Here is a 17,062-nt window from a genome sequence, read left to right as displayed (position 1 = left end):
GGCGACAACTGAAGACGGACCTTTCCAGACAACCTCAGTGGATGGTGGGGATCATAATGAAGAAGACGTTCTCTTAGATTCCCAGGGCCTAAGCCATTTAGGGCTTTATAAGTTATGACAAGCACTTTGTATTTTGCCCGGAAACCTATCGGCAGCCAGTGTAACTCTATCAACAAAGGAGTGATGTGGTCTCTCTGAAATGACCCAGAAATCAACCTGGCCGCTGTGTTCTGTACCAACTGAAGCTTCTGGACTACGTACAAAGGCAGCCCCACATAGAGCGCATTGCAGAAGTCAAGTCTGGAAGTTACCAACATATGTACCACTGTTTTGAGGTCGTTCATCTCAAGAAACGGACGCAGCTGGCGAATCAGCCGAAGCTGATAAAAAGCACCCCTGGCCACCGCCTCAACCTGAGAAACCAGGGAGAGGTGTGGATCCAGTAGTACTCCCAGACTGTGAACCTGTTCCTTTTGGGGAAGTGTGACCCCATCTAGAACAGGCAGATCAAAACCGTCTCTAGAGTTCTGACCCCGCACAATAAGTACCTCCGTCTTATCTGGATTCAGCTTCAGTTTATTCTCCCTCATCCAGCCCATTACTGCTTCCAGGCAAGCATTTAGGGAAGTTATGCCATCTCCTGAAGAAGTTGACATGGAGAAGTAGATTTGGGTGTCATCAGCATACTGATAACACCCCACTCCAAATCCGCTGATGATCTCTCCCAGCGGTTTCATGTAGATGTTAAAGAGCATTGGAGAAAGTATGGAGCCTTGAGGGACACCATACTCAAGCTCAGATTTTGAAGAGCAACAGTCTCCAATCGACACCATCTGGAATCTGTCCGAGAGGTAGGAATGGAACCACTGTAAAACAGTGCCCCCCACACCCACACCCTCAGACATTCCAGAAGGATACTATGGTTGTTAGTATCGAAAGCCGCCGAGAGATCCAAAAGGACCAACAGAGTCACACTTCCTCTGTCCATTCCCAATTGGAGATCATCCATCAAGCCGACCAAGGCAGTCTCCACCCCATAGCCCACCCAAAAACCAGTTTGAAATGGGTCTAGATAATCAGTTTTCTCCACGACTGCCTAGAGCTGAGAGGCCACCACCTTCTCAATTACCTTGCCCAGCCATGGGAGATTGGAAACAGGCCTATAATTGCTCAGCTCTGAGGGATCAAATGCAGGCTTCTTAAGAAGTGGTCTAATAATTGCCTCCTTAAGACAAAGAGGCATCCTGCCCTCCCTCAGAGAAGCATTTATGATTTCTACCAGGCCTCCTACAACAGCCTCCCTGCTAGATAGAACAAGGCATGTTGGACAAGGGTCAAGAGAACAAGTGGTAGGCCTCACTGCTCCGAGCAGCTTGTCCACGTCCTCAGGAGTCACAAACTGAAACCGATCCAGTCGAACTACATAAGAGGAGTTGTCGGATACCTCCAATTCAGACATCGAATTAATTGTGGAGTCTCCATCTAGGTTGGCCTGAATCTGAGAGATTTTATCTGCAAAATACTCTTTAAACACATCACAGCAGGTAACTGATGGCTCCAAATTCTGATTCAAGGAAGGGGGGGCACTTACTAGCCCCCTCACAACCCTGAACAACTCCACTGGATGTGAACTCGCAGAGGCAATATGAGCAGAAAAGAACCTCTTCTTTGCCGCATATATTGCCTGAGCATAGATCTTTAAATGTGCTCTATGTCGTAATCTGTCGGATTCCAGTCGAGTCTTTCTCCACTTGTGCTCCAGTCGCCTACCTTGCCGCTTCTGCCCCCGTAGATCTTCCGTATACCAAGGGGACCAGACTGGGCCACCAGCCTCCCCCAACCAAGTCTCGGTGATGCACACCAGGTCAGCCCCTTCATCCATAATCAAATCATGGATGACCTCGGGTTTATTTTGGACCGACCTGGCATTGCAGAGGAGCAAGGTAAGGCTATGTGGGTTGTTGGCAGTGCTTCAAACAGCTGATAAACCCCGAGTGGCCCCCTGGGTCAAATCAAAACTTTAAACCAGGTCCCTCAGCTGAAGATTTCAAATGCTATTCTGAACAATTGGTTCATTTAGCAGCAGCACTGGGTTTAGAGATTCAGCAACCTGTGCAATCTCTTAAGGACCCAGTATTTGGTTGGAGTCAGATACACAAACACCAATATCACTTCCTTTGCTCCCCGCACTATTGGAAGTAGCTAATCTATATATTTAATTCTCTTAGCCAGCATGCGTGCCCAGGATTTGGAAGCAGAACTCTTGTGAGAGTTCCTGGCATTGGGGCAAAAAAAATGGCAGAGGATGGTGGCGGTGGCAGGCCACAAAACGGGAGGTGGCAGCAGGACGTCCTGGCCTGGTCAGGCCGGGCCGTCCCAGGTAAGGGGGAGGCGGCAGCAGTGGTGGCAAAGCCCGGTCTGGCCTCTGGGGGCAGAAGGCAGAGGCGGTGGAACAGCAAGCCAGGCCGTCCCGGGTAAAGAGGAGGTGGCAGAGCCCAGACTGGCAGCTGGGGGCGGGAGGCGGCGGCGGGATGGCCGGCCAGCGAGACAAGAAAGTGGGGGGGAAGCAGCGGAGAGACTGGAAAGGGGGTGAGTGGGAAAGAGAGAGTGTGGCGGGGGAGGGAGAGGGGCAGGAGAGGGGAAGGAGGATGAGATGAAAGAGGGGTGGGAGGGAGAGAGAGTTGAGGGGGAGGGGGGCAAGAGAGAGTGGGGCAGGAGAGTGGGGCAGGGGGAGGGGGCAGGAGGGTGGGGGCAAGAGGGGTGAAGGGGAGAGAGAATGGGGAAGGAGGGGGAAGGAGGGTGAGATGAGAGAGTGGGGCAGGAGGGAGGGGAGGGGAGCAAGAGAGTGGGGCAGGGGGAGGGAGGGGGAGGGAGAGTGGGGCAGGAGGGAAGGGGGAACAGTCGGTCCCAAATAGCGCACAGATGCTCTGTGTGGGTCAGCTAGTGGTGATTAATTCTAAGTAGCTAAGAAGGAAGTAGCTAAGAATTAATGGCAAAATTAAAAAAGCAAACTTACTTCTATACCCCCCACAGCTCAAAGACTGGAGCCTAGAAGACTGCCACCTTCCTTATTAAACACCCTGTCGCTATTTCCATTGTAATAGAAGCCGCCATCTCACCTAACCATACCAGAACCCAGTCCCAAAGGAGAGAGGACTTGATTTTCTGGGATGGAAGATGTACTCCACTGCTAGTTTGCAACTGAGAGTTGCCAAGTGCCAAGCGTGTAGGGCTGGGTATCAGCATTTCTTGTTTGAGAAGTGAACACCCATAATAGATCAATTGCAACCTGATCAAAAGGAGTCAGCTGCTGTCTTTTCTCTCTTAGGGACTCAAGCTAGCTAAACAACCACACTCAGCTCATCATGGAGCTGACAGTGGATCCAGAACTATGGCCTCTGCTGTATCTCTGCGAAGGCATGCCTGGCTCCAATCCTCCGCCCTTTCACTGGGAGCTAGAGCAAGGGCGGAGGATCTGCCTTTAGATGGGGAGGCTCTTTTTGATGCCAAGACTGATGACACCCTGGAGTGTGTCCAAAAATTGTGGTGTTCTGCATGATCGATGGGTCTGAATCAGCCCTCCTCTTAGCAGCCCCGATGGAAGCATTGGTCTCATCCTCAAAATTACAAACAGAAGCCCTACCAAAACCAGGATTCCTTTTGCTCCTACAAGTTCCAACATATGAGGCATCCAGCTTCCTCTACAGCCATGGCTAAACCCACTGCCTCCAAACCAAAGTCTTCTGCTTATGCAAAGCGCTCCTGACTCCAATGGCTCCAGACTGAGCCCATTCTTCCCAGCTTGGCAGCACATAACCTCAGACATATGGGTTCCATCAATCATTCATTCCAGCCATGCCACAGAGTTGCATCAACAGCCCCACCCCACGCCAGTTCTCTGGGATTTGTACCACTACTTCATCATCTCACCTTCTAGAGAAGGTGCACACCTTTCTCCAAAAGCAAGCTATCGAACCAGTGACCAAAGATCACAGCAGCTTTTATTCAAGGTACTTTAGCATCCCCAAAGAGGATGCTATTTGATTTACAAGGTCTCAGCCTTTATATACAGTACCATTGCTTCCATATAGTCACCATAGGAATGGTACTCTACAAAGGTGCTTGGTTTGCCTAGTGGAATTAAAAGACGCCTGTTTTCACCTTTCCTTAACAGGATATTCTCCAAACTCAAGACTGGGTTTGAAACATACCAATATGTTGCTCTACCTTTTGGTTTGGCCTCTGCCCTGAGGGTCTTCACCAAATGCATGTTGTTTGTCAGGGGTGGATTAACCCATAGGCAATATAGGAACTTGCCAATGGTGGCAACTTTTGAGGGGCAGCAAATCTTGGGGGGGGAGTTAAATCTGTGTTTTAATACCTTTTAAAACTGCTGCTGTGTGGCAGAACAGGGATGGTGGTGAGAGCTCCTGGTGGGACCGCCTGCCTCCCAAATAATGACAGGTTGGGTCATCTGTGCAGAGGAGACAGCAGGGAGAGCTCCTCTCAAGGGCCCACCAATTAGTCAAGGAACACAGTGAAAAAAATGGGACAACAATTATGTGTAAAGAAGACTAAACTAATGACAATGGGTACAGCAACCAGCCTCAGAATTGATAATGAAGACACTGAAGTGGTGGATAGCTTCTGCCTTTTAGGACTGACCATCGACAGTAAAGGATCCAGCAGTCAAGAAATATGCCGCAGACTAGCACTTGGTAGGGTTGCAATGAAGGCCTTGGAAAGGATATTTAGATGCCGTGACGTGTCTGCACCTACAAAGATTAGAATAGTTCAGACAATGGTTTTTCCTGTGACACTCTATGGATGCGGAAGCTGGACTTTGAAGAAGCAAGAAAGAAAAAGTATTGACGCTTTTGAACTTTGGTGCTGGAGAAGACTCTTGAGGATACCATGGACAGCGAGGAAAACAAACAAATGGATCAACAAATCAACCCAGAATTTTCACTCGAGGCACAAATGACCAGGCTCAAACTATCATACTTTGGACACATTATACAGAGACCCAGCTCCCTTGAGAAGTCGATAATGCTGGGAAAAGTTAAAGGAAAGAGAAGAAGAGGATGACCAGCAGCAAGGTGGATATAGACTTGATTACGACAGCAGTGAATGAACCACTGACTGAGAGACCGTGAAGGCCAAGTTGAGGACAGATCATCCTGGAGAGAATCTGTCTGTGTGGTCGCTAAGAGTCGACACCGACTTGATGACACTTAATCAATCAATTTTAAAAAATCATAGAGTAGTGAACAATGAATTCTCCAGAACTCTTCTTCAGACTGGGTGTTGAGCAAAATAGGGAAGGTGGAGAGGGAGTAAGATGCAAGATATAGTAAGGGGGATATGATGGAAAAGGCCCAAAGTTTGCAGTTTGGAGAGCCTGAGATAAAATACAGGAGATTTAATGCAGACCTAATTAGACTAGCCTCTGCTAGATGCAAGACACATTTCAGTTTGTTCCCAGGGCTGGACCAAAGAAACAATAATGGCTGTTCTTCAATTTAAAATATATAACAATTTTTCAATTGTATTGCTCTGTCTCCAGCACTAATTGGCACACACGAGTCCCTTATATGGCACAGAGCAGAAGTAAAGAGAAATGTGGCAGTCTTCATATTAGCAATGTTGGATCTTGATTGTAGGTGGTGCACTAGATATAACTCAATGGAAGCCAAATTGAGTACCATTAACTAGTGGTGGAAGACCATATAACCACCCCCAAAAGTTAAGTCCCATCTCCAGTTGGTAGAAGATAACTTTCCTCCAGTTTTAAGATCCCCTTCCTGAATTCCTAGAATACAGGAGTAAGCAAATGTTTGTTCACTCACTCCAAGAGAAGCAATATCCCTAAAGCCAACCTGGTATGTATGTGTTCAAGCTGTTCAATAATATCTTCATTCTGGCAAGTAACAGAAAGAATAATTGGCTTTGTGACCAGAATACCTGAATATCTGCTACCACAGCAATTCTTGGCCATGTACCATCTATAGGGGGACCCTTGATAAATATGTAAAATGGGTACTTGGCAAACAAGAAGCTTCTATCACAGGCTTGGAAGACCACATTTTCACCTGGTTTGGAGGAATAGCACAAGAATATGATGGAACTTGCAGTGAGAGATCATGTAAGCATTCAAGTGTTCTCTTTGCCTGTAGAAAACTGCACACAACCTACAAACACATCCACCACCACCCCCAAAAAACCCTCAGGTCAACATGCCTTAAAGCTATTGACAATACACCGGAACAACAATTTGACTGACTTTTCACTGACCCAGCTATAGAAGGATATTTTCTTTCTCACCCACTCACACTCAGTTTTTTCCTTTTACCTTTCCCTTTCTTCTGTTGCCCAAGTTCAAATGTTACCCCCTTCTGCTGTTCAAGCTGCCATTCAGTTCAAATTATTACATGCTAACTTATAAGGGATCTGGGAGGGATGACCCGTGTGCCATAGATGGAAGTTTGTTTCCCTTTCTTTGTAACCAAAGAATAAAAAGATTAGTAAACACTTAACAAGAGCAACAAAATGAAACATAGATGGGACTTAAGAGGTTACATATCCTCCAACCATGTATTTCAAGTAATTGTTCTCTAAAGTCAAGTGGCACTGAATCCTTATTCCCGAATCCTTGCCTTGCAGTTCTTCTAAAACTAACAGATAATGCAGAGTAGAATTCACAAAAAGATGTCCTCAAATGTTTAAAAATGCCTTTCAGCTGAGTAAACAGAGAACTGTGTTAGGAGCATCTACCGGCTCCAAAGGCTCTTAGCCCTGTACCATCCATCATGTAAGCAATTCATGCCAGAACATTCATTAGGATATGAAAGCCTCCAAGTCTCAGTACAATAATTCGAAGGATCATTTCCCATTGCTGCTGTCTTCATGGCTTTCCACCAAAGGGGATGATCGATGGCAAGGACTGGTGTCAGTGCTTGCTGCTTTCTCTCTGTGATCTATGTCAATGACAAAATACAGTGGCCGGCATCCAGACTAATGAAGCACCAATGCAATGGGAGAAGCACTGGGGTAGCACCGGTGCTTCTAAAGTGTTCCAGATGAATGCTGCACTGGTGCTTGTGGAGGGTGGGGAAACTTTCACAACCTCCCCTTCGTCCAGAAGCGCTCTGTGCCGCCACAAACTATTTTTGGGTGGTATGAAGCACTTCTGGGGGCAGGGGAGGTTCCTGGAAATTGTTGCCCCACCATTGCATGAATGGTGGAGCTGAGTGAGTTTAACTCTTCAGCAGTGGCGCTGTTACCCCTGGACCTCCATGCCCCCTGGGGACCTCCAAATCCTTTTTATCCTGTCCTGGGTGGTGTGGTTTGTGCCCTCAAGAATATACATGTTAAAAAAAAAAAAAAACTTAACCCCTGGTGGCGCAGCCCCTGGTGGCGCAGTGGTAAAACTGCCGCCCTGTAACCAGAAGGTTACAAGTTCGATCCTGACCAGGGGCTCAAGGTTGACTCTGCCTTCCATCCTTCCGAGGTCGGTAAAATGAGTACCCAGAATGTTGGGGGGCAATATGCTAAATCATTGTAAACCGCTTAGAGAGCTTCCAGCTATAGAGCGGTATATAAATGTAAGTGCTATTAACTTGCAGCAGGGTGGGGTGGATGTACTCCAAAGGCCTTTAGATCCAGGCTCCAAAATGACCCAGGTGCACCTCTGCACTTCAGAAGCAACTGTGCTATGTTTGTCTGGATGGCAGCCAATGTTCATAGTCTGATGAAAGATCTAGCATCAGGAAACAGATCATGTTAGCCTTTTCAGGGTAGTTTCTGACTATGGCCACTCATAGGTTTTCAGATGTATTGTCAGCATTACATTCCCATTATAAAGTCCTTTCACTTTGAGGTAGATTTCGGTGTGTTTGATACGTTGCGGAGGGGTCATTTCTGAACCTGACCAGTACCACAATAATTTCTTTTGCAATTTTTGCATGGTCATTTTTTAAAACTGGCATATTTACTATACTTGTGAAATACATCTTCAGATTATGAAAGTTAAACTTTTCATATTTCCCCCCAGTGTTCCTGCATTAATCTTGTAGTTTGTGGAATGAACATGTGATGTGGATTTTTAATCTTTGGGGAGGCTGCTGCTGGAATCTTTCCCCCCTAAATATTTTAATTGTTCTGGGGTCTATTGAGAAAAGCACCAGTGTGGCTTTGTGTGTGAGAGAGAAACTGACACTCTCTTTATTTTAACCATATGGATAATCAGGAAGGAATTATAGAAGAAGGAGACATTCCCAAGTTGAGGGGCTGCTCTGGAGGGGTGGGAGAGAAATGTGAGCAATTGGATGGTAGCTAATAGCACATGAGCCAGCTAGGGTGGTCAGTACCATCTGTGGGGTGTAGAATCCCGAGGAAAGAGTTGTGGTATGCAAGGACAAGGTAGTGGAGTAGAATTGGGAATATTAATGGTTTACTGAAATAGATATTATTTTACAGAGAGGGAAGTCTGCTTTCGGTGCTCTTGCTGCAGGCTCTTAAGTTAGCCCTGCCTGTGCTCCAGGACTGGAATAAAAGTAACTAAAGCACCATTCAAAAGCTGGCCTGGATCAAGGAATGGATTGACCAAAAACACCACAGAGGGAGAATGCTCATTGTGTTTTTTTAACAAGATCTACACCCACAGAGATGTAAACTAGGTGATAACATTGCAGTACTTTCAGCTTTTAGTGTGTTATGCTTTTATTGTCCTGACCATCGCGCCTGCAGTGGCCAATGGCGCAAAAACTACTAAAAAAATTTTATCAGTGTTTTCAGAGGAATGGGAATGAAAATTGGCAGGATGTCTCTTACTCCATGGACAGAATAAAACAATCTGTTCATTGTTGCCCTAACCCTGACCCTTTTCCCTGTGCAAAAAGGACTTCAATGTTATCCTAAGCATTTGGAGGTTGGGATACAAAAGGGGTGATAACACACAGAAAGCTGTAAGTGCAACAAAGCTGTTTCCTATTCTCCATCTCTAGTGGGGCAGACGTTGCCAAAAATTGTTATGAGCATACGTCTCCTGAGATGGTTCCAATGACCAAAATTTGTGGGCTTGGCTCATGGACTATGGAACAATTGTGGGGAATGGACAAAATTAAAGACAGAGTAACCCACGTATGGTCATGGCTGAAGGGAATGATTTTGGGGGGGTCTTTAGCACCTGTCTTCTTCTCTCACTCATTTATTGCTTCTTTCATACCACACCCCTGCCACTGTCCAGGTGATCAGGAGGATAAAATTGGTACCATTACTGTGAAAACCTTCAAGACCAAACAGTGGTTTGGAGCATCTGTGAACACCTGGAAAGACAATATCATGGTAGGTATCAGAAGCTAATAATCTCTAAGAAGATTAGTCAAGGGAAAAATAAAACTCAGCACAAATTAGAGATGTTAAGACTGGGGAGACCCGAGTTCAAATCCATCCATGAAACTCACTGGGTGACTCTGGGCCAGTCATGTATCGCTCAGCCCAACCTACCTCACAGGGCTGTTGTGAGGATAAACATAACCTTGCACTACACTCGGCTCCTAGGAGGAAAAGTGGGATATAAATGAAGTAAATAAAACCTGAAATCTTAGCTTTTCAACATTTTGATTGATACAATTTTTAAAAAGTATTTCATAATCATAAATTATAAGGCAGTAAGACTGTACACTAACAAAAAGTAAAAATGTCAGATTTTTGGAATTATTTCCCAATTATTTGTTGTGGTGATTCTAGCCCCAATTTGAATTTCAAAAGCTAGATAACAAAGAAAAATGTAATAAAGGAGATTGGGATTCTTGCTTCAGTGTCTTGATAACCTATATAGATTTGCACATTAAAACCCAAAACAAAAAAATTCCAGGCTTATTCACTCTAATGCTAGTCGAGTGAGACAGTGCACTCTCAAGTTAGTTTTTTTTCAATAGAAGCATAGAGCTATACTGCAAACATCACAATTTTATATTATCTTAACTGACTTGGATTCACACAAACCATCTTGGACATTGTTGTTTAGTCAGATTTTTTTTAATTCAGCTAACACATTTCTATACCGCCCTATATAAAAAAAAATCTCTGGACAGTTTACAATTTAAAACACAACAATAATAAAAACATTAACATAATAAAACCAATTTAAAATGTAGATAAAGCTCTAAGACATAAAATTTTAAAACTACAAATTAAAATCCTGATTAGAAGCTGGACGCTGAGAACACTTTGTTTGAAAATCCCTGACCCACCTTCTTCAGAATGACATGGAATAAGCTATTAAGTCAGTTTGTTTATGATTTGTCTGTCTATCATGCTGTCCTTATCAAAATAAAATAAAATAAAACCCTTTAAAAACCTTGCAAAACTACCCCAGCAAACAGAGTGTGCGGAGAGAGAGCAGTGTGTTACTTGGCTCCTCCAGTGACCTGATCCTGGCCAATAGGTACTACTCACGCTGCAAGGACTGTTGAATTACCCCTTTGCCTTAGGAACAGCCTGCATTTCCCTCACTTCAGCTTGAAGTGCACAAAACCCAAAACCTGCAGAACTGCTTTGTGCAGTAGGATGGAAACAAAGAGACTCTTCTCACGATTACGGAGAAGGACTCCAAAGTGGGCTGTGGGGAGAGTGCATTAAACCTAGCCTCCCCCTGCAGATAATTCCCCTTGCATTGCTGGATTTATCCAAGGCAGTGGGGAGGGTCGGGGGCGGGGATGTGTCACCCTGGCTCCTGGAACTCCCAGGATGCACTGTGCAGTACATCATGGTGATCTCCCCTCCCCGTGCTTTCAAAATGATCCTGCCAAGCCGAAGCATTTGACTGCTGAACAGAGTGTAATCTGAAAAGCGCCCCTGTATTGATTTCTTCCACCTTGTAGTCCAGATCCATCTGAAATTCTTCAGCTGTAACTATTCTTCTGTTACGCTGTCACTACCAGGCTTGTGTCTCCTGGAGGCTGTGGGATGGTGAATGACACAACATTCTCCCCAATTCTCCGTCTTAGGCATGTGCCCCTCTGCAGCACTGGAATGCCTTTGACGATAAGGAGGACGCCATGAAGACTCCGGTGGGCAGCTGCTTTGTGGCCTCAACAGGCCAGCAGCACATTGTTGAATATTCACCATGCCGTCAAATCAAAATGCGCCCAGTGTACAAGGCAACGTATTATCGTGAGTACAGGTTGTGCCTGGTGGGAAATGGGGGAACCCGTGAAAAAGCCAGACCTTGAGTGAGTGGTGAGAAGAAACCCCACCCAGAACATTTGCATTTGAGAGATGGAATGCTTGATACACAAATCAATCAAATAAATACTATTATGCTATTTACACACAGTCTACCAGATGTTATTGACCGGATTTGGTACTTTAATTACCGGGCCCTTTCCAAGGGTCTAGGATAACCAAAGAAAAATTAAAGGTAGCGTCGTAATATTTGTGCTGTCCTGAGTAGTGTGGCCTTCTGTAGCTGATGCGTTGTAATTTTATCGATTCCCAAGGTGTTAAGATGGTGTTCAAGTTCTTTTGGTACTGCACCAAGGGCACCAACAACTATTGGCACCAGTATTGTTTTCTTTTTCCAGAGCCGCTCAATTTCAGACTGAAGGTCCTTGTATCTAGTTATTTTCTCCAATTGTTTTTCATCGACTCATCTATCCCCTGGGATTCCAGTATCAGTTATCAGAACCCGATTCTTCTTGATGACTGTCAGATCTGGTGTGCTGTGCGCTAAATGCCTATCAGTTTGTATTTGAAAATCCCAAAGGATTTTCCCTTCTGCCGGGCACTACCTTGATGACTTGCGAGCTTTGAGGATGCAGAGGGCTATGCTGGAGGGTCATCCAGACCAGACAGGCCTCTGCTGAGAAGTCAGACTAAATGTGCCTAATCCCATAACCATGGTGAGAACCCCACCAGCTTCAACCATGGCGATGGGGATAATGGGAGTCCAACATCTGGGGACCCAAGACTGAGAAACCTTTCTCTAGGGTTTGCCACAAATTCGCAAATGCTTAACCACCAATGAGCTGGAAAACCTCAGTATTCACGGAGTTCCGTTCCCCACTATTACCTCAGATAAGGAAACTACAAATACCAAGTAATTAGGGCAATGGCATCATGGGAGTTAGGCTCCTGAAGGCTTGAAAACAGGGGCGTAACTATAATAGGGCAAGGGGAGACAGTTGTCTGGGGGCCCACTCCCTTGGGGGGAACCCCCCGCGCACCCACCTGGGCTTCCTTCAGGTGTATCCATCTTCCAAAATTGATGTGAGTGTTAAGACCTGGAGCGACCAGAACAGCATGTCTTTCTCTAGCACCATTAAATAACTTGCATCATCCATAATTTACAAAACCTTTAAAAAAATAATTTAGGATGATGTTCTATTGTGGCACATAGGGGAGAGAGAGAGAGAGAGAATTTTACTACGCTTTTTGTTACCACTATTCAGCCTCATTTAAGATTTCTTTACTTCATGAGCTGAGCTTCAGTGGGTAGGGGGGCATTTTAAAATTTTGTCTCTGGGCCCACTCCAACCTTACTATGCCTCTGCTTGATAATCATGGAAAGAACAGGCAAAAGGGGTGTGTGTGAAATAAAGTGTCCTACCATAGTCTGTGGGCCTCCAGCAATGTCCACCCCAAGTGCCAAAAACAATTTTTTCCATGAAATTCCCCCCCACACACACAGCTTTTGGAGGGCAAAACGAACCACAAAATGGCTCCTAGTCACAATGACCTCAGAGGTCATATCTGCCCAACCCTAACCCACAGATATGCAGAAATTATTTTAACTGATTTTTATTTATTTGTTGAACGTATTATACTACCTATTGTATGCTCGCAAGCCAAGCATAAAATAGTCTGTCCCCGCTTGATTCTAGCTTCTCACCCTGAGACTTTTTACTCATTCCCCTAGATATGTTGTATTAATGCCCATTGAATTAACTCTGCACTGTCCCCTTAAGAGCAATGCAGTCCCCAGGCTCCCTGCTTCCTCACTTCTCTTGGACTAGGCAAAATTCTGCTGCAGGCCTGTGTTCAGAGCCCTGACTGGCAACTGTATACAAACCTATTAATAAACCCATTGTATTACAAACACCTGCATGAAGCCTGTTGTCAAGGTTCAGCAGACAACATATGGGAGAACTTGAAGCAGGGGGGGACTCTGAAACCTCAGATCACACTCTGAGACTTGGCAACATTATGCAAAAGGGAGGGATTAAACTTGGCATAGAGCAGATGAGGAAGGCTGCCGCTTTTGAAATCCCAATTTCTACACATCTAGGTACAACATTATTATTATTATCCATGTAGTCTGACCATTGTACTGGTAGGAGAAACAAATTCTGGGGTTAATACTAGGTCCAGACCCACCACTAGGCAGGCTGAGGGGCCCCACCTCTGGCAGTAGATTTTTGGGTATCATTAAATGACAGCAGCTAATCAATTAAAGTAGAACAGAACACACTTTATTTCGGTCATTGACCAGAAGCATCAATTAAAGTATGTAATTGTGTTTGTTTACATTTTTACTCTTTGGGTGGCACAATTTGGATTTAATGCCTCAGGCACCAAGATAACTTGAACCATCCCATGAAGTTCCTTCCCTCCCTCCCCTCCACCCCGATTATTGGATTATGTGCAATGGGATTATTTGCAAAGGATTGTGGCATAGCTTTTTACAGAATGATGTGTGCGGAGCAGAGAAGCCTGTGCAAAGTGTTTGTGGGGAGAGGGTGGCCATGCTGTAGGAGCTATGTCACTTGCAAGCAACAGGAGAGAGAATTTTGAATATCCCTGAAGTTACCATAGGAATAGAATCAGAGTTAATTGATTCTGAAAGATGGGAAGCAAGCAGATTCAGAAATAGTTGAGTAAAACTATTTCCCCTGCATCTCTGTAAGAAATCTTTTGTGTGTGTGTATCTTGTTTGCCTTCAACAGAAAATGACAACCGCTACTGTGAGATTGGATTCAGTGCTGCCATATCCAATGTAAGTTTTGCATGTAAAGAGAGGGAGTAAAAAAAAAAATATTGACATTTCTAAACTATTTAACTTCTAAACTATTTAACAGCTTCCCCGGAAGGATTCTGGGAACTCTGGTCCAATGAGGGAGTACACTGATAGAAGTCTTGGTAACCTCTCACAAGTTGCAGTTCACAGGGTTCTTTGCAGTTCTGCCATTCTTCCATAATTTATCGTTGTAGCGTAGATGTGGCCAGTATATGTATTAGTCTCTTTTTGCAAGTGATAAGTGATAGAGAGATGTGAGAAGAACTAGTTGTCTTCACTAGCAGAAATAAATGTACACGCACAGCCCTCTGGGTGCGTAGTGGCAGTGGGGAAAGTCTATCTGGGGGAAGCCTGTGGTCAGTCAGTCATGTGCACCCATCTCTGTGCACAGAATTCAACAGTTTCTCCCTCCAATTGACATGCATCCGGATGGTCATGTGACTAGGGCTTTCTTTCTAGGAGTGTTCTTGCTGCTCGACCACATATAGTTCTGCGGTGCTGATTTTGTAACTGCTTGAAGATCCAAGATCAGAAGTGAACTTGCCATAAAGAGACAGCATGAGCAGTTCTAGCTTAGGGAATAGTTGATTTTTGTGGTCAGGAAGAGATTCAACACACACCAGGTTTAGTCAACACATCAGCTTAGGCATCAAGCAAAGTTGTACCTTTTTCTTGCAGCAGCTGTTTGTCAAAATACTAGAAGTCTTCTTTGAGGGTTTAGAACAAAGGGAACTGCTGCATCCTCCCCACCCCAGGGGGGCAGTGCCACATCAGACGTGAATGACTTGGGAAGCAGCAGGGTCAACTGCAAAGTCCTCTTGGTGGCAACCTGTGCAAATCACAACAGCAGTTGTCTGCCTGCTTGCTGCCTCCAAGTCCCTCAGCACCTTCTGTCATGGCCCCACCCCTAGACCTTCTCTTCTATCAGGCCTGACTTAGTCTTGCACCAGTCCTCCATCATGGATGTGGGCTTGCCCTTTCCTCCTCGTAACTGCTGGGTGGGCAATCTCCTGCTAGAGCAGGTATCCGCTGGTGACCTCCAGCCCCGGATGTCCCACACTGACCTCTTGAAGAAGGAGAGTGTGGCCCAGCTCCCTGCCTCTGTCTGGGGCCCAAATGTTGAGACAGTAGAGGCAGAAGGGTCATGGGGCACCACTCCCATCAGCCTCCCATCCACTGGGAAATGGCCAGATGGATCTTCTTCCTGAGCTGGTGTAGGAGGTGGCTCTGACTCCTGTCAGTCCCCTGATAGCTGAGCCCACAGAAACAAAATATTGTTTTGACCGGACATGTCTCAGCTGATGTTTACCTACCTGATTTTGCAGAATTGGGTATGAAGGCGGCTAGGCAGGCATCTCATCTCCTGGGCCTGGCAAGTGTAACTCGGTGATTTCTTTTGTATGCTTTTGGGTTTCGTGGCTGTGCTGTTGGCCCTGACCTCGTCTCTTCTTCTCACAGTCTGGTAGGCTGCTGCTTGGGGCACCTGGAGGATATTACTTTGGAGGTAAGTGCCTTGGCTTGCCCTTCCTGCCACAGTTCTGGTCACCATATCTTGAAAAGGACACTGTAGAACTGGAAAAGGTGCAGAAGGTGGCAACCAAAATGATCAGGGGCCTGGAGCAGCTTCCTTATGAGGCAAGGCTACAACACCCGGGCCTAATTAGTTTGGAAAAGAGGTGACTATGGGGAGACATGAAAGAGGTGTATACAATTATATATGGTGTGGAGAGAGATAATGTTTTCTCCCTCTCGCATAACACTAGAGCTCATCCCATGACACTGAAGGCCAGGAAATTTAGGACCGACAAAAGGAAGTCCTTTTTCACACAGCTCATAATTAATCTATGGAATTCTCTGCCAAGGGATGTGGTGGTGGCCACCAGCTTGGATGGCTTTAAAGCAGGCTTAGACAAATTCATGGAGACAAATTCATTAGACAAATTCTAAGACAAAGGCTTAGACAAATTCATGGAGAACAGGTCTATCAGTGGCTACTAGTCTGAAGCTATAGGCCATCCCCAGCCTCAGAGGCAAGATGCCTCTAAATATCAGTTGCAGGGGAGCAGCAGCAGCAAGAGGGAAGGCATGCCCTCACCTCTTGCCTGTGGGCTTTCCTGGCGTATCTTGTGGGCCACTGTGTGAAATGAGATGCTGGACTAGATAAGCCTTGGGCCTGATCCAGCTGGGCTGTTCTTATGTTCTCATGTTAGCAAATGCTGTAGGCTCTGAGCACCAAGAGTGCAGGGAGAGGGGAAGCAGGGAAGGAATGCAGGGAAGGAATTTGCACGTCTGCAGCTTGTATTGAAAGTGTATGAGGTTCTCTCACACTCACACCCACCCATACCTTGAGTCACTGGGAGAGGCAGCTCAGGTGACCAGCCACTGCCAGCACAAAAACCTCGGAGTCGTCCTGACACCAAGGTTTGACTAGCCAGGGGCCGCCAACCACAACTCATGTTCAGCTGTGCTCCTCCACGTCTCCAGCCAAGGGCATGTTTGGTGCTCACAAGTTTGACCGTGCTTCTCTTTGGCCAAGTGTGTGTGATGGATGGATGGCAGGGGGCCCTCCATAGAGTGTGCAGGGTACCACTGCCCAGACTTGGGCCCCGAGGTCCGGTAAGAAGAGTGCCCCACCACTCTGTTGTGTTCATCCCATTCTGCAAAAAATAAAAATAAAATTTATAAACATTTTAGTGATTCTCCATTAGAGTATATGAATGAATATTTGGATGAACTGAGCAGTCAGATCGGAGTATTTGGATCTGAATAGGGATGGCCATTTGAATCACTAGATAAAACAGTATGTGATCCTTCACCTATATGTTTTTAACCATGCTGCCCTAAGGAGACTGATGTGCCTGGTTTCTCTCTCTTCCAGGTCTGATCTACTCCGTCAACTTGTCCGCAGTCCAACAAAGCTTCCCTTCCACTCGTACCCTGCTATGGCCTGTCAAAGAAGCACTGGCAATACCTGACTACACAGGCGAAGACTACGACGATGCATATCGGGGTTAGTTGACCGGTATTTTGTCCTGCAAACCT

General features: G+C 45.7%; 1 protein-coding gene across 1 annotated transcript in view; it reads left to right on the top strand.

The window, feature by feature from the left end:
* The window catches only part of ITGA2B (integrin subunit alpha 2b), a 57,621-nt gene that overhangs the window by 4,981 nt on the left and 35,578 nt on the right, over nucleotides 1-17,062 (top strand). The window contains exons 3-7 of the mRNA XM_053263548.1: nucleotides 9,248-9,345; nucleotides 11,013-11,178; nucleotides 13,950-13,999; nucleotides 15,479-15,524; nucleotides 16,899-17,030. Coding sequence (XP_053119523.1) covers nucleotides 9,248-9,345; nucleotides 11,013-11,178; nucleotides 13,950-13,999; nucleotides 15,479-15,524; nucleotides 16,899-17,030 — 492 coding nt within the window. The remainder of the gene's footprint in view (nucleotides 1-9,247; nucleotides 9,346-11,012; nucleotides 11,179-13,949; nucleotides 14,000-15,478; nucleotides 15,525-16,898; nucleotides 17,031-17,062) is intronic.

Source organism: Hemicordylus capensis, chromosome 6 (assembly GCF_027244095.1).
Source record: "Hemicordylus capensis ecotype Gifberg chromosome 6, rHemCap1.1.pri, whole genome shotgun sequence".
Taxonomy (NCBI): Eukaryota; Metazoa; Chordata; class Lepidosauria; order Squamata; family Cordylidae; genus Hemicordylus; species Hemicordylus capensis.
The sequence above is the reverse complement of the archived record's forward strand: the minus strand, read 5'-3'. Positions and strand labels throughout refer to the sequence as shown.